The following is a 20,835-nucleotide window of genomic DNA, read 5'->3' on the forward strand; positions in this document are numbered from 1 at the left end:
CTAACACCCAGTCACTTAGGATTCCACTCTGAGCTGTCTCTATGCCCTACAATCTTCTTTGGAAAGTTTCTCACATTTATAAAATGTATAAGATACTAATGAGAAGTAAGATCAACAGGTATCCTTGTTGAATCTGGGTGCTGGGGAAAAGCCGATTTAAAACAGAACTATTTATTCTTATTTATGTGTTTATTCTTATTTACGGCTTTCTGTGTATGTGAATGCCATGTGTGTAAGTATCCCCATGTGAGTGTCTGTCTGAGTGAATGCCATGTGTGTGTATTTGTACCCACGTGAGTGTCTGTGTGAATGGATGTCATGTATGTGCAGATCCCCATGTGACTGTCTGTGTGAGTGAATGTCACATGTGTGTGTGTTCATGTGAGAGTCTTCATGAATAAATGCCATATATGTGCAAGTGCCTCCAGAGGCCAGACACAGGTGTTAGATCCCTCAAAACTGGAGTTGCAGTCACTTGTGAGCTGTCTGATATGGGAGCTGGGAACGGAACCTTGGTTTTGTGCAAAGACAGCAACTGCTGTCAACTGCTGAGCTACCTCTCCAATATAGTATATATACAAAACATATATATATATATATATATATATATATATATATATAAAGTTTATATATATATATAAACTTTAAAATATATTTAACAATTCTTGTGTTACAAAGCTTACAAATGTTTGTGGTAAGCATATGCATGGGAACTCAGGGAGCCTGGGAGACCATGTCTTATCATTGAAATTTTATGTCTATCAAAATAGTTTCCCACAGAAAAACTTATGAGTCTACAGCACTGACAGTATGAGGGGCACTTTGTCTTTACAAAAAAATAATACAAAGTTATATGCTCAAAATTTGACAAGAAAGCTGTATTATCTTCGTATTACTAAGACCAAAATACCACATAGAAGGAGGGACCATTCATTTCAGTTCATGGTTTCAGAGAGATTTCCTTTCATCAGATAACTGTGATGTTGTAGTGGAGTGAGCGCTTCTGTGGCAGTGGGGGCATGAAGAGATGGAATGCTGACATGGCTGGATCTAGACAGGAGTGAGTGCTGCTATGAAAGCTCTGAGCTTGGTGAGCTGCCCCTGCCAGTAGACAGAAGTTCTGAAGCCTTTGAGGTCTTCAACACAGGGCCCAAAAAGGGGGATGTAGCTTGAATGCTGGGGACATAAGTGTGGGCAAACACTTACTTCATACACATACCATAATAGAAGAGAATAATGTAAGTGGACTCTTACATCATGATGGGAGAGATCATTCCATGTCATTTAGAGAATATGACAAGTAACACCTATTACAATAATTAGGAGGTGTTGATTGACTTCCTTCTGAACACTTCTCCTATAGTTTCATTCTTTTCCACTCTTTAGATGACAGTGATTTTGAAATGCTCTTTTTAACATGTGTGTGTGTGTGTGTTCATGTGAGTGTTCCATGACATGGCATATGTGTGGAGGTCAGAGGACAACTTGCAAGAATGAGGTTTCATTCCCCACCATATAGGTCCTGGGGATTAAACACCGGTCATTCAGCTTGTGGCAAGCCAGCTGAGCCAGCTCATCAGCCCCACAATATTATTTTGTTTTTAAATGAAAGAATAAGGAACTGTTTGGTTTTTACCTTTGAAATGTTTCTTGAAAGCCTTGTTAGTACTTTAGAAAAGCTTTTTGAAGTGTCAGCACTCATCTTACACAGCATCTTCCACCGCTTTCAGATTGCCTAAGTGTTTATTTGCTGTCACTCTTTTCTCCTTTCACATTTAGATTTGTATGGATGTAAATCAACATCTAAACAACAGATACAGCTTCATGCTCAGCATCATAAAGTCCTATTGTGTTATTCTCCAAGAAGAAGTTTAGAACTCAAAGAATTTCCCTTCACAGTTCATAACTGTTAGTTATTTCAGCCCTACCTCGGGAAGCTTAAGAATTAATCTACACTGCTTAGTCCCCAGTTTGCCCAGTTTAAAAAAGCCACATGGAAGGCTTTGTGCATGTGCCAACACGGGCTTTGCTTACTATTTGCATGGCAAACAATTTGGTTCCTTTTCACTCACTCTTTACCCTCCTCTTGTAACATCTGAGGTCCAGGCCCCTGAACTGACTACCCTATAATTCATCACAAGAAAAAGGCCAAAGTGTAGATGATGACACTGTGATGTCTAAAGTGGAGTTGATGTGGAAGTGGAATTCTTCTTGTGACCATTTTGTCACCTTGCTCATGTGCCTGTTGATCACATGACTGACCATGGCTAGCCCATGACTGGCAGATCTGACTTCATGCCTTGCTCTGTATCAATACTTCAGATGCTTTTCTTTTACTATCTTAAATTCTTTAGTCATCTTTACATTTGACTATAAGACTCACATCCCAAAACAGTGATTTGCTCACCACTCATGAACTTAAGTTACAGTTTTGAGGATTTATTTGATGCCTGGTGTTGTCCTGGGCCTGGGATTGGAGTGATGGCCTAAAATTACAGTTGCTTAGATGTTGTAGGAAAAAGTCACCTTAATAAAAAATGTCCAAACTGAAGTAAACCAAGGAAAAGACTATGAAAGGAGGGGAGGCCTCACAGGGGGCAGCGATAGCTTTCATTCTGAACACAGCTCTAAGGCATAGCTCCATGGTGAGTGGAAGTCTGTCTTTTATAATAAAACTACTATCGTTATCCATGCAGAAATGTGTTTCTCTAATCTGTTTTATTTCCATTTCCAAAGTTCTTGGGTCTTCAGGTTTTGTGTCCCCACATTCCAACAGCAGTTGGTCTGAAACTATAAAATTTAGAAATATTTTTCATGGGTCATGAAAGACAGGTCAAAGGCTATTGTGTAGCTACTGTTCACCCTATCTCTTGCCCTTTTGTGTTAGCTGAAGAGGGTAGCCTGGCCTTTTAATCTCAGAGAAATTGTGCTATCAGTTTCCAAACTGTGAAATCAAATTACTGAATTGTGATTTGCTAATTATTAATAGCAGCAGTTGAAGAGAATGCTCTCAGTTTCCTGAAATTATTCCTGTGGCCCTACCTTCTACAAGCAGTGCAGCCGTTGGGTGACCTGGTTTAAAATTCTCCACTGCTTTTGGGAACTGCATTATTTCCTGAGCTTCACCTCAGACCAGTCAGCAGTGGTTGCCTAGAACACACTCTTCTTAAGACATATACACACATAACCATATACAGGCTCACACACATACAGATTACACATACCAAACATACTGGAATAATATACACCGATACAGCGCACATGCACTCTCTCTCTCTCTTTCTCTCTCTCTCATACAAAATTTAATTTAAATATTTTGATTTTATATGTTTAAGGGAGATGACTGAAAAATCCTACTTCAAATACACCATCATAATTCAATATTCTTTTTTTTTAAATATCATGTGTATATGAAGTTTTCATCAAACATTCCTGTTCCTTTTAAACAGAATCCTCTCTTTCCCTGGTTAAAGAATCACAGAGCCCAAGGAATTCCTCTGAGAATGTTGCAGCTTTTGCTGTGGTGCACGTCTAAACACCAGTGATAAAAACACATGAAGTGGTGGCCCCAGTTTATTTCTCAATTAGAAGCAAGTGCTAATAGATATTGTCCAAAGTATAGCTGAGGTATCTTGACACTGGCTTGCCATTCTCTGAGAGTCCAGCCATTTTTTTCCCACACAGCTCTTTTTATTCTACTGATTGCTTTGACAGCAGGAAAACACAGGAAGACACTTTGACTCTGTCTTGTCATGTTTTGCTGCACATGGAGAGGACTTTAAAAGCTCAGCTTTCTCCTTGTTTTTTTCCTCTCTTGTGCCCAACACCTTCCAATACACTGTTCGGTTCACTCAGAGTTTCTGCTTCTCCATGCTCTGGCTGCCTTCAGCCCATCAACCACTTATGATCAGTCTTCCATTTTATTTATTCCACAAACGTTTTTCCCCGGCTCCATCTGTATGACTCTGGTCACTAAATAAAAAATAGAATATTCTCCCCTACAATTATCCCAGAGGAGTCTTAACTGGCTTCTCTTCCTCCAGCTCATTCCTACCACTGACTCGCCTTGCACATCAACTGCTAATTGATCTGTGTATCCTTACAATTGCATGCCCCCCTTAACTTCCTACTTAAATTGTAATCTCTTCCTTAATATTTTAAAACTATCAAAGCAATGGTTAATAGGCCTTTTGCTTTTTCATCTTTTCACAGTATAGTTGGTATAAATTTGATGTTACCGATATTCTGGCATATTAAGTACATGGAAAATGATACAATTACTAGTTCTGTAGGTAATAAGGTGTAGTAGGCTAAGAGAAGGTTGCAATGCTTTCAAGTTGTTTACAGTATTTCATTAGAGATCAGAAATTTCATGTCATTAGTGTTGACATAGTAGGCACCACTGCAGGACATTAAATGCTCAGGTTTTTCTTGTATCTGAATTCATGGTGGTTGTGTGCTTGCTAATGCTCATCTCACCATTTAGACCAGTGTAGTTGACAGGAATTCCCAAAGAACAGGATATTTTGTATATCATTTGAGTATATTCATTGCTTTAAATAAAAACAGAAGGATAACATTTATAAAACTGGGAAATCTTTAAAACTAAGTAACTTTCCACATTCTTTGAGGGCTCAGGGAAATGGCTCAGTGGTTGAACTGCTTGCTGTGGGAGGATCAGGGAGTGGATTCCCAGCACCCAATAAAATGTTAAGTGGCTCCTATAAATCCAGAAGTGCTAAGAATCATGGAAACCCTGAAGCAAGCTCGTTAGCTAGAGTAGCTGCACTGAGAACCTTTGAAGTCAGAAATAATCAATGTATTGCTACCTCGATGTATAGGGTAGAGAGCAATCAAGGAAAACAACTGATGTCAACCTCTGTCTTCTGTGTGCACACACACATGTGTGTGTATCTGTATGTGTATGAACATGCATGCAAACATACATGCCATGTAACCCCATTTATATATCAGTAAACATGTATGTACCTAAAAATTCCTGTTTTTTTTTCTCATGAGAAGAAATAGCATCATACTACTATGAAAAGGCTGAGAGACAATGAGGATAAGCATTTGTGATAACTAGTGAAATAATGCATTGATGGAATACTCCAAGGTCAGTTGCCTTTGACCTTCATGTAACATGAGGAGGAAACTAATGATTAATGCTTTTGACCCATTCTTCCAGTTTCTGCAATAAACAGGACCACACCTATACAAAAACTAAGCAGTTACATTAGAATTTACATTTTATTTTGGAACTGATGACCTACACTTGTTTATATGTTATTTCACAGATTAATCAACATATGCTTTCCATCCTTTTACAAAAATAGGGAATTCTGAAATGGCATCATACTTTGAGATGTGTTATCTATCTGAACCTTGTTATATTCTCTGTATTTTTCCCCCATGGTGTGTTCTGTAATGAGTCATGTGTTCTTGACTAGGAGGGAAGTAGGCTCAGGTTATAACAAGATTCTTTAATGAACATTCACCTTCTCCAATGATGAAACCCAGTTTAGTTCCTCCAAAATTCCCCCTTTGAGCTGATTATTCAGGTGTACAAGAGCTATAAGAAATGTTTTATCAAGTGATCCAAGAATGAACTTCCTAGTTTCTTATGTGACTACAAGTTCTACCTCAAATACTAACCTCAAGTGACATCTTTGGATCAACATTCTTAACATGTAAGCTGTCAATGTGCTCTTGTTTTAAAGGATAGAGAAGTCAGTCTCATTTTTTTTTTATCTTTATGTTCCTAAACAAAGGTTCTCCTTTTTGAAGAAAAAGGAGGTCAGATATGAATATATGATCTAAGGCTAATTAATGACTGAACTGCACCACAACTGTCTTCTAGCACACAGACATTTTATACTGTAAGATACTCAATAGGCACTGAAGATTATGTAAGAACACATTATCTAAAGTTCAGTGTTCAGAATCAACATGACTATAAATGCCATGTCAAAGTTCAATGCATTAATAGTTTTATCAAATATTGTTAAGAGCTCCAAAGGGCATATTGCCATCTGTGAAGGTATCATACATGGTCCTTGGCCTAGAGAGGTCTTCAGCAACAAGTTTATTACCTATAATAAACAATTAAAAATAGGTGCACTAATTTCTCATGCTTTGTGTCAAATGTGAGGTGCATTCTCTGAATACTGTAGGAACGTTGGAGAAGGAAGTTTAAGTGTACATTTGGTGTGGCAGATGTAGGTGGGACAAAGTTGGATGAGTGGCTAATGTCCACATGCTCAAATGCCTGACATTCAACTTCAGTAGGCTTTATTTCATAACCAATCTGTACAAGATAGTCAAAACAACCAACTTACCAAACAACAATGATAATAAAAAACCTTGTCCATGTGGTGAGATATATGTAGCCCATCACACTCTCAGAGGCTAGCTCCAGGGATGTCTGCATGAGGTAGGGGTAGACAGAGGCTATAAAGAAGATTCATGACATCTGTGCTTGGCTCTTGCATATGATGATGAGGTAGTCAGGATTAAGATGAAAAAGAAGAGATGGTACCATATTGCCATGATCTGTGTGGGTAACAAAAGAAAGGTTGTGATGGGCAAAAAGAAAAGCAAAGAATGAACAACATAATCTTCTTGAGAATTACCTTCTCTTTTTCATGATTATGCCATGTCAAAAGGTGGAGAGGCAGACATAGCTGACCCTGAGCCAAGGAGACATTGAACCAAGGAAGAATTCTTGGAAGGGGTGGGGCCTAATTAGCTGGAACAGGAACTTGATAGAGGCCTTCCTGGCAGTGTTGTTGAAACACAGATGCAGGTGAATGATACAGGGATATGGAGCCACAATAACTCCAGGTTACTCTATATAGAAGGCTTTTGTTTAGCTATGATAAGTTACTAGATGTGGATGTGTGTGCCCGGCAAACTGTAGGCATTTTGTAACAGTGGCTGACATCTCCTGAGCATGGTACAGTAGTTTTATTCATTATAGTATATGTCATGATTGATGATGATGATGGTGGTGGTGGTGATAATGATGGTGATAGCAAAGACAGCCTAACCCCAATTCCACTGCTATGTTGTTCTAACCTATTTGCCACTTAGTGACTCTACCAAGTTGACCTGTACTTTCTCTTCCTTGTTTGCTCATAAGACATAGTTCCTCCCTCATCTTTAGGAACTGCCTATGGTATTTGGAGACCAGTTGCCTTAATGTGTAGGGACAGAGTAAGATATCAGAGGTCAACTTTTATCAACAGTTATCAGCATTTACTGATAGTTGTGCTTCTTTTTAAATTGCAGGAGGAAATTATATACATCTATACAGAATTTTGAGTACCTAGATACCAATTTTTACCAGTTGATACTGCAGTTCAGACTCTAGTATATGAAATAATGAACTCTTAGTGAAGGTAATGTTTATTTGCTTGTTCTTTTCATAGTGGCATAATGTTTGATTGATAATAATAATATTTAGATGTGATATTATTTAACAAATTTACATGTGATATTCTTTAATGCTGTTTTTTTGGAAGAGTATATTGCTTTGTGAGGGGTGTATATGGTTATGCACTAGTGTGTGTGGGTACACAAACTGTTTTTTGTTCCTTGAGATAGAGTCTGTCACTGGAAGTAAGCTGGCAGGCAACCATCCCCAGAGATTGCCTTGTCCCTGCCCTGAGCAGCACTGTTACATCCAGATTTTCATGTAGGTATTAGAGACTTGAACTCACATCCTATTGCTTGTATAACACACTGAGCTATGTCTCTAGCCCCTTTATGCTTCTTAATCTTGTCTCTTTTTTCCATAGATAATCAGTTGATAATCATAATGCAGATTTCATTAGTCTTTTTGTTTTAATAAGATGGCATTTATTAGGGAGGCTATGAATGAAGGGTCACTTGGGACAATTAGAGATATAAGATCCTGCTCATATATTAACCATGGTTCTATCATGACTTCAAATCTAGAATATCCAAAGCAAACATACAATTTTTCTCTTCATTTAGTTCTTATCAGAGCTAGTTAGCATGACCATGGCTGTATAACAAGCTCTTACATGTATGATATCTTTTAATCTCACAATACACGTCAGGTCATTGATAAAATTCCTATTCACAAATGATAAAGTTGAGGTACAAGGGGTTAAATGAATTTCCTACTGCCATGCTCTTCTTCTTCTTCTTCTTCTCCTTCTCCTTCTCCTCCTCCTCCTCCTCCTCCTCCTTCTCCTCCTTCCCCTTCTACTCCTTCCCCTTCCCCTTCTCCTTCTCCTCCCTCCCCTTCCCCCTCCTCTTCCCCTCCTCCTCCTCCTCCCCCCCTCCTCTTTCTCCCCTTTCTCTCTCTCTCTCTCTCTTTCAGTTCGCGCATGTGTGTGTGTGTGTGTGTGTGTGTGTGTGTGTGTGTGTGTTTGATACAGGGTTTCTTTGTGTAATAGCTATGGCTGTCCTGGAAGTCACTTTGTAGACTAGGATGGCTTTGAATTCATAGAGATCCATCTACCTCTGCTTCTCAAGTGCTTGGACTAAAGGAATGCACCACCACTTTCCAACCATGCTGCCATTCTTAAGTGGCTGACTGTGCTTCTGAGATGTTCCTGGAATTATTAATGTTCAACACCCTGGCTGGTATGTTCCATCTGTTTGTCTGTTCATCTGTACTTCCCTCTCTCTGATTTCACTGGTATTTTTCTTGTATCTATCAATTTTGATTGTCAACATTTTGAATCTTGACCCGGTAACATGTAGATTTTTGTATGTATTCTTAAGTGACTTCATTTCATTGTGTATATTAAAGTAGATGTTAAGTTATTCTGAAACTACATCTTATTACAAATCTTCACACCTAAAGAAAGATATAGAGTGAAAACTGAAGAACAGGTCATTATTTTCTTCATGTCTCACTAATGTTAGAGATGTGTACACATTTGTGTACATATACACACATGCTGGTTTTAAAAATTAAACAAATATAACACCTCTATTACTCTCAAGTTTAGCACTTTAATCCAACACTGGAATATCCATGGGAATATTCAAATATTTTCATGTCAGTATGATAGATGCCTGACAATTATTTGTAAAACATATTTGGGCTTTGGTCACATATGTCTTACTTCCATGACAGGCATTTATTTTCTCTGTTTTAATCTTAAAGGAGCACTTCTTTCTCTCGGCATTTGAGTTATCACAGGTTTCTTGTTTTGGATACTGTATGTTATGGTAGGATATAATAAAAACATTAATTTTAAGTATCAATAAAGCATATGTGTTATATGTTTAGGGCATCATTTTACTGAATAACTCCTTTTCACAGCTAAGTGTCAAACTCTGGCTTATTTTATGCATCTTGTACACATTCTAAATTAACATGAAGGTTTCTTATGCTCCTGACTGCTGGACAATATCCCTTTACTGTCTGCATGAGTAGATCAGGACTGAAGTCTGAGATTTTTCATTTTAATGGTTCCAGGCAAAGCTGATATTCTTGGACTAGCGACCATATTCTAAGGACCATGCCTACATGATCGTCTGTGGCATTTCATATGATCTATGATATTTAGATTCCTTCTGGGCCCTCACTGTTTGTTCACTGCTCAAAAGAACAGCAGGTCAGGGGGTGGTTGAAATACTTTGGTGAACAGTCAGGCCTGAAGTGTGCATGCCCTTCTAGAATGATGCCAACTATGTCTTCAAAAGTCAGAGCCAATGACAGCAACAGTCCTGGCAGGAGCTTCAACCTCAAATTAAGGAAGAGTTTCCACAGGTGCAAAGAGCGGGGTGAATTACGGTTTCTCAGTTAGGCTTGCTCGACAGTATCATGTGCTCTAAAGATCACAATCTGCAGCAGGTGCATCATCTTTGAGCATGAAGGATGGCATTATAATGCAGCTGCAAGCAGAAAATAACTATTTATGTTTTTCTCTTCCTGATGGGAGTAGAGCAAAAGTCTTAAGTATGAAATAAACAGATACATTCAGTCAAACACTTAAATTGAATTGATGTAGGAAAGTCCAGAATTGCTGAGACAGAAGTTCTAAAAATTAGTAAATAATTTCTCTATAAATGAAGATTGCCTTATTTTTAATCATTGGATTTACATGAACTGCTGGCTTGTAATTTTTAAAAATGTAACTTGCTGGATAATTGATAGAGGGCAATTCAAAGATCAATGCCCTTTGAATTTGGAAAATGCACAAAGCTTATCAGTATATTTCACCTCTGCTACTTCTTTGCTGAAAATATATGGAGACTCTTTTTTTTTTGTTTTTTACCATTTCTGGAAATAGCTATCTTAACTGTTCATTTTTAATAAGCATGTACATATTTATGAAATATGTACAGTTTTGAAAATGTGCTTACTTAAGTTTTATATAAATGATATCACATTGTTGTGAATTGTTGTTCAACTTTTTTTTGCACCCTTATGATTTATTTGTTTTCAACACTGTAAAATTACAATGAATTCCTGTAACTCTTTATTCTTTGTGATGGATATTTAGGTTATGTCTCTTTTTTTTAACTTTATTTTTTCTTTCTTTTCTTTTTATGGTGTGGAGGATGAACCCAGGCCTCACAGCATGCTAAGCAAGCATTCTATTACTGAGCAACACTCGCTGCACCTGCCTTCGATATGCCAATGATAAAATTCTATAGCAAATATTCTTGTTGCATATGCTCGAGCATATAATATACACAATGATCTGGTGCTGAATTGGTCTCTGAGAGGCCATATCAAATTATGTTGCTACCACAATTGCATAAATGCTGTTTGATATCTTCTTCAACACCTAACAATAGGAAATTGTCCAGTTGTAAAGCATATGTCTATATTTTATTATAGTTTTATACATAATACCTAGTTATTGATAGGCATTGGATATGCTGCTTATTTTTATTATTTTCTTGACTTCCTATCTCTGTGAATTACCCACATATAGTCTCTGCCAATTTTCCTCTATTTTACTTTTTATTGCTTGTTGACTCCACAGTACAATCTGAATACCAATGATATTTTGGTTATATACTTTGCAAATATTTTTCAAAGGTTTGAGCCTTGTGCATTAATTTTATTTTATAGTACATATTTTGAATCTGAAGCTTAAGGTATGTTGTAATAAATATACAAAATATTATCAGGTTTTCTTCATTCGTGTTGCTTATAATTTTTGTAGATTTTTTTTTGTTTGGTTGTTGTTCTGGCTCAACATCCTAGGAAAATTTTAAAATTCATCCTTTTATATTACAACTCCTTGTGAAATTATTGTATTTTATGAAAGCAGCATATATGTTTCATTTTGTTTAACATGAACTTTTAATGGTACCAATATCACTCACTGAATCATTCATTCTTAGCACTAATTTGTTTGTTTGTGTTTGAATTTTGACAGTTATGTTTAGATTACACTGACTGTGCGACATTGAAGATCTGTGTAATTCTTGATTTGACCAGACTCACAAGCTTGTGTTTTTACTATCGGACATATTCCTATAAGCATAAGAAATAATTCCATATTGTCATTGGCTTTGGTAGATAGAGATGGGAAAAAAAAAACTAAGGAATAGAGAAAGTATTTTTAATTGTTCCCACTTTAAGCATGGTGAAACGTTTGATGGTGATGGTGAGGTTAACATGCAGCCTTTTGCGGCCATGTTTATATAAGCACAAGATCTCGAGAGAATTTATGGTGAGGAAGGGCATGGAGCAGGAACCAACCAGATTTTTGCTTTGTTCTTGCAATAGTAATCCCAGAGTAGATTCCTGATATTCTGAAAAATACTCTTAAGTACTAAAAGCATTTATATGTGTGATGAATTCACTGAAGAATATCAAATGTTTCTGATGTTGGAATGTTCTTTTTAAAATGAACTCTGATTGGCTAATTGAGGTTTATGTCTCTCTTGCTTTTTAGGTGGTTTTTTGGAGCAATCAAAAGAGCAGATGCAGAAAAACAACTTCTGTATTCAGAAAACCAGACGGGCGCCTTTCTAATCAGAGAGAGTGAGAGCCAGAAGGGTGACTTTTCCCTCTCAGGTGTGGGCATTGTCTTGTGTGATTGGCATATGAATTTGAAAGTTTGCAGTCAAGCACTTGCTATATATACCTGAGTATGTTATTGTCAAATTTTCCTGTTTTCTTTTAGTCACAATTTCACCAAAATTAAAACATACTGAACTACTCAGGAATAACATCAATATTAGACAATCTCTCCCACCCTCATGGTGAGATGCTTCTAGAAACAGTTCTCAATATATGAACTATAGATATGAAATGACAAGCCAAGGGATCATGGGATTTGGCTTCACATTAATTAAGTATCCTTTTGGAGAAATGATTACAAAGAAGCAAAAATTGTGCTATTATAAAAACTTATTTGCAAAAATGCTGTGTTCTTTCTCATTCCTCTTTCCCCTCTTTCTCCTTCTGTGTCTTCACTTGTCTATCTGATAACTAGAAAAAAAATAGAAATGTTGAGTAAAAATGTATTTATTAAACCTACTGGATGCCTTATGCTGTTGAATACTGTTTAAGATAAAATGTGTAACTGCACTGCCCTAAGAAAACAGTTTAGGGGGCTTGAGAAACACCTTCAGAGCTTTAGACATTGTGCCTGCTTTCACAAATCTGCATTCCAATTCAGTTGCAACAAGGCAGACTATCCTTGTTTAGAGTTGCCACACCAACCTACCTCTAAGTGGGACTTTCTTGCTCTTTCCTAGTTTAGATCTCTATACATCTAGTATGTGTTCTTTTTCCCCATTATCATCCTTTAAAGCATGTATTATATATTTTTTCTGAGTAGATTAAACTTTTTTGGAGTGGGAAGCAAATTCCATCATTTCTGTTTGCCTATTTCTATGTTAGTCATGATCTTGTGTAACTCATGATGTCCCATTGGCTCACTAGAAGTTGTGATTTCCTTCACAAGGCCACACTGAGTCCACCTTTTAGGAATTTGGACAAGAACCCTGCATAGGCTGTGCATAACTGACACCCTTTATCCTTCCACAAACCTGTGGTGCCAAAGATGGGAGGATTCAATGTTAGTGAGGCAGATGCAGGTTTTGTGTTGACTCTGTACTTTAGCTCCTGATGATTCTGGCACTGAATTAATATGGCATTCCAGAATCAGATTAACTCAACCTCATTATTGCTCAGCTCCATGGATAAGAGGATGAAAATGAAGTTCTGATTTTCATTCTTGAGATGTGCCTAAGTGTAATCATCCCTGATTTTTGAGACGTTGCTGACCCAGTAGTAATAACATTGTTTAATATTGGCATTGGTCACTCATAATAGATACCCTAAAAGGTAAATCTTTTACCTTTTACCTGTGTAAATCAAAGTGATGGAAGTCAACACTTTATTCAATAGCTTTTCTTCTGGTTATGAAACAAATATGTAGGGACATTGTAAGTTTTAAAAGAACAAAGTCTACAAAGTTGGAGATATTTTGTTTACTTTGAGAAAAGTGTTCTTTTATTAATTTATACATGAATACTACATTTATACATGTAGGTTATATTTCTCCTCCTCCTCCAACTTCTGAACTACTTACTTCTCTTTTTATTAAATTATTTTATTTGTTTACATTTCAAATGATATTACCCCTCCACCAACTCCCCATTCCATCTCCCCTACCCCCTCCCCTTTGCCTCTATGAGGGTGCTCCTCCACCCATTCACTCACTCCTGCCTCACCCCTCTAGCATCTCCCTATACTGGGGCATAAAGCCTCCCTCCCCTCCCATTGATGTCAGATAAGGTAATCCTCTGCTACATATGTATATGGAGTCCTGCTTCCCTCCATGTATACTCTTTGGTTGGTGGTTTAGTCTCTGGGAGCTCTGGTTTGTCCAGTTAGTTGATATTGTTCTCTTTATAGGGTTGCAATTCCCTTCAACTCTTTCAGTCCTTCCCCTAGCACTTCCAATTTGGTTCCTGGGCTCAGTCGGATGGTATCTGCATCTGTATTGGTCAAGTGTTTTTGATGCTGCAAAACTCTTCTAATTAGCACCTTTCTAAAACTGATGTTATTTATTTATGCATATATAATTATTCATGCACATTCTACACACAGGAAGTTAAACAGAGATTATCTAATAATCAATAAAATATACACCTATGTACACCTATATTTACCACAAGCATTTATGTGTGTACATAAACATATGGGCACACATAATTACAAGTTTGTGATATAAAGCCAGGCTTTATTTCTTTCACCTCTATTTGCGGTATCCTATGAATGTTCCTACATGCTCTTTAGAACTTATTCTATACTATGATTTTAGAAGCTACATAACTTTCCATTTTTATAAAGGGGGATTATCATTTTATATAACTTATTTTGTGTTTTATTCATTTTTATTTTCAATTATTTTGCTATTGTAAACAATGTTTTACTGGGAATCTCTGTAGATAAATATTTACTATTTCCATGAGACTACTATTTTCATGGGAGGACAATCAAATCTTTTTTTAAAAATCTAGATACTTATTAAAAAGAGCTATAAGAATATTCCTTGTTTAATCTGTATTTGTTTATTTGCCTTGCTTGGTTATCTATCTATCCAATTTGGTCATAGGTATTTATGAAATGCTAGATTAAATGCTTCCAATTAGCATAAGATATAGAAAAATATCTCCATAGGGAAAGCAAACTGTAAGTGGAGTCTCCTGACTCATACATATCTTTGAATAATGCTGGGGCTAGAGTGACTATTCAGAATATTCTCTACTAGAAGTACTATGGGACAAAACAGCTTTATAGGCTTAGAAGGGAATTACAAGGATATTAGCTGCTGTGAGCTGTGAATACTCCAGAGTTTACTTATGGACTTAGGAAGTGCCTTCGAACTGCTTTTGGAGACCAGCAAATCATTATAGATTCTTTTTCAACGAAGTCAGACAATTTAGAGTCTTACAAATCATCTGATTGCTGTGTATTCACAAGGGATAAAGTAAATGCATCTGATTATGTTTTGCTGAAAGGGAAATTCTCTTATTAGTGAGAAGGAAGGCTATGCAATGAAAAAAAATTGAAAGATTCAATAGATCCACATAAGACAAACAAACAACAATCCAATTGCTGGTGGTTGATTATCACTAAGGAGCCTCAGATGTATCACTCATAGATTTATTTCTTAGTGACGTTGTCTTTCTAATCAGTCAGAATTGATGGTCTTCAATTTTGCTGACTACTGTACCATTCAAGGAAGGCAAACACTATCCCCTTTCTATAGCTGTCTTTCCTGCATAACTTTTCTCTACAAGTATTGTCTTTATTCCTTGGGCAGCAAAGGCTTGCAGCTGTCAGAGAAGAGCTTCATGAGGGAGCATGATTTATTGAGGCTGAGACAGCCCTGGGAAGCAGCTGCCCAAGGTTGGGGTGGGTGCTAATTGGGTTGTTGTGATCTACGCATGGTTGTCGGATCTTGTGAGGTCTGAGGAGATCAGAAATGAGACTTAGGGCCATGACACTTCTCATAAAGGCGAGACATTAATTAGCTATGAATTACAGCAGCGCTTTTGGATATTACATATTATATGTAGTAGCCAGAGAATCTGTCTTCATTAGACACATGACAGGTAGTTTTAGTGGCTCTATTGTTATTTGTCATTGGTGGTGAATTGTTTTTCTGATGAAAAATATAAAATTCTGACTGCACATCAACTGGTTTGACTATTTCTCCACATCAATCAATTACTTAAAAGGAAATGATTGTTGCTTTTACCATTAATAATAATTTGCTGTTTGGTGTCTTATAAAGCATTTGCAGTCTTGTTTGATGTGCTCATTAAGGAATGTGTGCTCCGGGGGTTAACTCTGAGCTGCAGATGAGTTTTTCAGAATAGATTATGCACTGTGCATTGTAGTTTTGCTCTTGGCATCTATGTCTAACAACTTACAGGGTAGTAGGCTGACTAGCAGAATCACTGTTTTTGAAATTCTTTCAAAAGAGACACTAATAGATTTGAAGGAGTAAGGCAAATAAGGGAATCAAAAGCTGATGTTATTTATTTTTATTTATTTTTTGCTGTAATATTTATGTTATTCATTCACTCTTTTGCTCTTTTCTTTGAATGGGCACAGTAACAGTGCACACAACGTTGTGTGTGTGTGTGTGACAACAGAGCTCAGCAAGGAGCAATCCTGAAATTGAGTCTGAAGGACGATTGTAGTATAGTTGTTTTATGAGGAAAGAGGGTGCAGAGGTTGACTCACCCAGAGAATGTCAGGCAAAGCAGAGGCTGCCCTTCTGCTCTGTGTCAGTTTGTATTACAAGGTGCCAGGACTATTCCTGCAGACACCAGAGCTGTGCTTTTTGAGTAGTAGGACAGGTGGAGAGTGGGGGTATGTGTGTGTGGCTGTGCATGTGTGAGTGCTCATGTGTGTGTGTGTTTGTAGACGGAACATTGATGATCAGTGTCATGTGTCTGTGCTGAGGACTTTTGGACCTTATGCTATAAAGAGACATTTCAGGGAGAGGATCGACTGATCTGGGTAACAGATTTTGTGTTATATTTTTGTTCATTGATGTGACAAATATACATGACAAAAAGCAGTTCAAGCAAAGAGGGCTTATTGTACTCTATTGTTGAAAGGGGGTAGTCATCATTGTGGGGCATGCCTGGTGGCCAGAGTGTGAAGTGGCTGGTCATATTTTTTTTTGCAATGGAGAGAGGTGACTGCTGCCACTCTGTCCTTCTGTTCTCCTGTTTTGTTCTTCTGTTCTCCTGTTCTCTCTCTCTCTCTCTCTCTCTCTCTCTCTCTCTCTCTCTCTCTCTCTCATCTTTTATCTAGTCTGACACCTCAGCCTTTGAGGCAGTACTGCCTTCATTTTCAGGGTCTGTCTATATTATATAGTTAAATATCTCTGGAAAAAATATCACAGACATACTCGGAAGTGTGTCTTTTTGATGGATTCTAAATCTAGCCAAGTTGTAAATGAAATATAACCATCATAGCTAATTTGATGAGAAGTGTGAGTGAAATGTGTGTAGATAATAGAGTGAGAAGAGGTGGGTGATGTACCTTAGACACAGTGAACTGTAGTGTCCTAAAAACAAACTCTGCACACACCCCCCGCCGTTTTTTTTTTTTTTTTTTTTTTTTTTTTTTTTTTTTTTTTTTTTTTTTTTTTTTTTTTTGGTAGAGAGAGTATAGGAGTGAACCTAGAACTAAGGATTAAAAAAATACTTGGGTGCCAAGCATTCTGATTTACTCTCAAATATTTCCAGAGTTGTTTAAAGTTCCAGAACCTTCCCTCACTACTAAATATCAGTTCCTCTTGGCTAAGTGGTAACTATGGGGCTATAGGAAGATGAGTTAAAGTGTATTCTGTGTTGATGTTGTCTTTCTTTTTGCCCAGTGGGCCCTTTATTATGTAATCTAGAAAGAACTCTTAAGCAGTCCCACTTTTTCTCCACAAATACCAACCTGAACCAGGATAACTGGGAAAACTAGGGAGAAAGAAATGGATCTGTCCAAAGACAAACTGACAGAAATTTGTAGTTGATCAGATAAGGATCAAAAAGAGAAAGATGGAAAATGTCAGATCTCTCTGACAAGTCAACCAAATTCTATAGGAGCATTACTTGTGGTTTCTCTCTTCATGGAGTGTTTGTAGATTCTTAGGGTTTTCTTCACAGAAATGAATAAGCATGCACAAAAAGCAGAATAGCAAGAATGTAAGAGAAAGTACAGAATAGATGTTCTGGAAGATAGCTGTCAGTCCTGAGCAAGCTTGCAGTTCAAGAGAGTATTGTAACTGCCACAGAAAACCTCCTTTTGTAGGTCAGGGAAGAGGAATTAGTTGCTAGGGGCAGAGTGTTGGTAGTCTATATTTCGATTGGTATGCTTGGGCTATGTAAGCTGTTGTTCATCAAGTATGTGGTTTCCCACAAAACATCTGACTTTAAGAATAAATACCTTGGTGTGATTCTAACTAAGGAAGTGAAAGGTCTGTATGATAAGAACTTCAAGTCTCTAAAGAAAGAAATTGAAGAAGATCTCAGAAGATGGAAAGATCCCCCATGCTCATGGATTGGCAGGATTAAAATGGTCAAAATGGCTATCCTGCCAAAAGCAATATACAGATTCAACGCAATTCTCATCAAAATTCCAATTCAATTCTTCACTGAGTTAGAAAGGGCAATTTGAAAATTCATCTGGAATAATAAAAACCCCAAAATAGTAAAAACTATTATCAATAATAAAAGAACCTCTGGTGAAATCACCATGCCTGACCTCAAGCTATACTACAGAGCAATTGTGATAAAAAACTGCATGATACTGGTACAGTGACAGACAGGTAAATCAATGGAATAGAATTGAAGACCCTGAAATGAATCCACACACCTATGGTCACTTGATCTTTGACAAGAGAGCTAAAGCCATCCAGTGGAAAAAAGACAGCATTTTCAACAAATGGTGCTGGCACAACTGGCGGTTGTCATGTAGAAGAATTCGAATTGCTCCATTCTTATCTCCTTGTACAAAGCTCAAGTCTAAGTGGATCAAAGAACTCCACATAAAACCAGAGACACTGAAATTTATAGAGGATAAAGTGGGGAAAAGCGTCAAAGATATGGGCACAGGAGAAAAATTCCTATACAGAACAGCAATGGCTTGTGCTGTAAGATCAAGAATTGACAAACGGGACCTCATAAAATTGAAAACTTCTGTAAGGTAAAAGACACTGTCAAGAAGACAAAAAGGCCACCAACAGATTAGGGAAGGATTTTTACCAGTCCTAAATCTGATAGCAGACTAATATCCAATATATACAAAGAACTCAAGAAGCTGAACTCATTCAAATAACCCCACTAAAAATGGGGTACAGAGCTAAACAAAGAATTTTCAACCAAAGAATACCAAATGGCTGAGAAGCACCTAAAAAAATGTTCAACATCCTTAATCATCAGGGAAATGCAAATCAAAACAACCTTGAGATTCCACATCACACCAGTCAGAATGGCTAAGATAAAAAATCCAGGTGACAGCAGATGCTGGTGAGAATGTGCAGAAAGAGGAACACACCTCCATTGCTAGTGGGGTTGCAAACTTTTACAACCACTCTGGAAGTCAGTCTGGTGGGTCCTAAGAAAATTTGACATAGTACTACTGGAAGATCCAGCAGTACCTCTCCTGGACATATACCCAGAAGAAGTTCCAACTGGTAATAAGGACACATGCTCCACTATGTTCATAGCAGCCTTATAATATCCAGAAGCTGGAAAGAACCCAGATGTCCCTCAACAGAGGAATGGATACAGAAAGTGTGGTACATTTACACAATGGAGTACTACTCAGCTATTAAAAACAATGAATTTATGAAATTCTTGGGCAAATGGATGTATCTGAAGGATATCATGATTAGTAAGGTAACCCAACCACAAAAGAGGTCACTTGATATGCACTCACTGATAAAAGGATATTAGTCCAGAAACTTAGAATACCGAAGATACAATTTATAAAACACAAGGAAATCAAGAAGGAAGACCAACGTGTGGATACTTCATTCCTCCTTAGAATAGGGGACAAAATACCCATGAAAGGAGTTACAGAGACAAATATTGGAGCTAATACAAAAGGATGGACCATTCAGAGACTGCCCCATCCAAGGATCCATCCCATGATCAGCCACCAAACCCAGACACTGTTGCATATGCCAGCAAGATTTTGCTGAAGGAACCCTGATAAAGCTGTCTCATGTGAGGCTATGCCAGTGCCTGGCAAATACAGAAGTGGATGCTCACAGTCATCTATAGGATTGAACACAGGGCCCCCAATGGAGGAACTAGTGAAAGTACCCAAGGAGCTGAAGGGGTCTGCAACCCTATATAGGTGAAACAACAATATGAACTACCCAGTACCCCTAGAGCTCGTGTCTCTAGCTGCATATGTATCAAAAGATGGCATTGTCGGCCATCTTTGGGAAGAGAGGCCCCTTGGTCTTGCAAAGTTTATTTGCCTCAGTACAGGGGAATGCCAGGGCCAAGAAGTGGGAGTGGGTGGATAGGGGAGCATGGTGGAGGGAGGGTATAGGGAACTTTCGGGATAGCATTTGAAATGTAAATAAAGAAAATATCTAATAAGAAAAAAAATAGAAAAGAATAGGTATTCTCATGTATACCTAGGCCTGCATAGGGTTAAGATGGTAAATCAGGGATTTTTTTTTCCCCTAAGAATTTCTTCAGGAGACATAGCTTGCCTTGGTACGCATACACCTCAAACACATTCAAATATGCTTTAGGACTGGAATGAAAGGTGAGGTACTAAATGCTTATAGGTAGCTATAGATTGGAGTGAGTGGTTACTTTGAAGAGGGATGTGTGTGCAGCTTGAAGCAGGTGTGGGGACCAAGTTTCTACGTAATTTGTTGTGAAAGGACTGTAAGCAGCCGAGTGCTGGGTTGCCAAGCTATATACCCAGGCTTCCTGCTTCAGGAAGGCAAGAGAAAGTATAGACCAAAAGGCAGAAATCTTCAAGGTCTCAGGGAAAATTTTTGCGGGACTTGGTCATAGTCATTATCTCTTTCTATTTATATTTTATTTCATGTATAGGGGTATTTTTCCTGAATGTATGTTTGTGCACCAATTGTGTGCCTGATGTCCAAGGAGGCCAGAAAAGGGCATTGGAGTTACAAACAGCTGAGAGCTTTCTTGTAAAGTTTGGGAACTGACGCTGGGTCTTCTGGAAGAGTCTTCAGTGCTCTTAATCACTGAGCTATCCCTCCAGCTCACATTACCTCTTTTTCTTCTTTCCTTTCCTTTCCTTTCCTTTCCTTTCCTTTCCTTTCCTTTCCTTTCCTTTCCTTTCCTTTCCTTTCCTTTCCTTTC

General features: G+C 37.7%; 1 protein-coding gene across 2 annotated transcripts in view; it reads left to right on the top strand.

Moving 5' to 3' along the window:
* The window catches only part of Frk (fyn related Src family tyrosine kinase), a 119,599-nt gene that overhangs the window by 51,887 nt on the left and 46,877 nt on the right, over window positions 1–20,835 (top strand). For both annotated transcript variants that reach the window (XM_029482170.1, XM_021174495.1), the window contains exon 3: window positions 11,901–12,022. In XM_029482170.1, coding sequence (XP_029338030.1) covers window positions 11,901–12,022 — 122 coding nt within the window. The remainder of the gene's footprint in view (window positions 1–11,900; window positions 12,023–20,835) is intronic.

This window comes from Mus caroli, chromosome 10 (genome assembly GCF_900094665.2).
Source record: "Mus caroli chromosome 10, CAROLI_EIJ_v1.1, whole genome shotgun sequence".
NCBI lineage: Eukaryota > Metazoa > Chordata > Mammalia > Rodentia > Muridae > Mus > Mus caroli.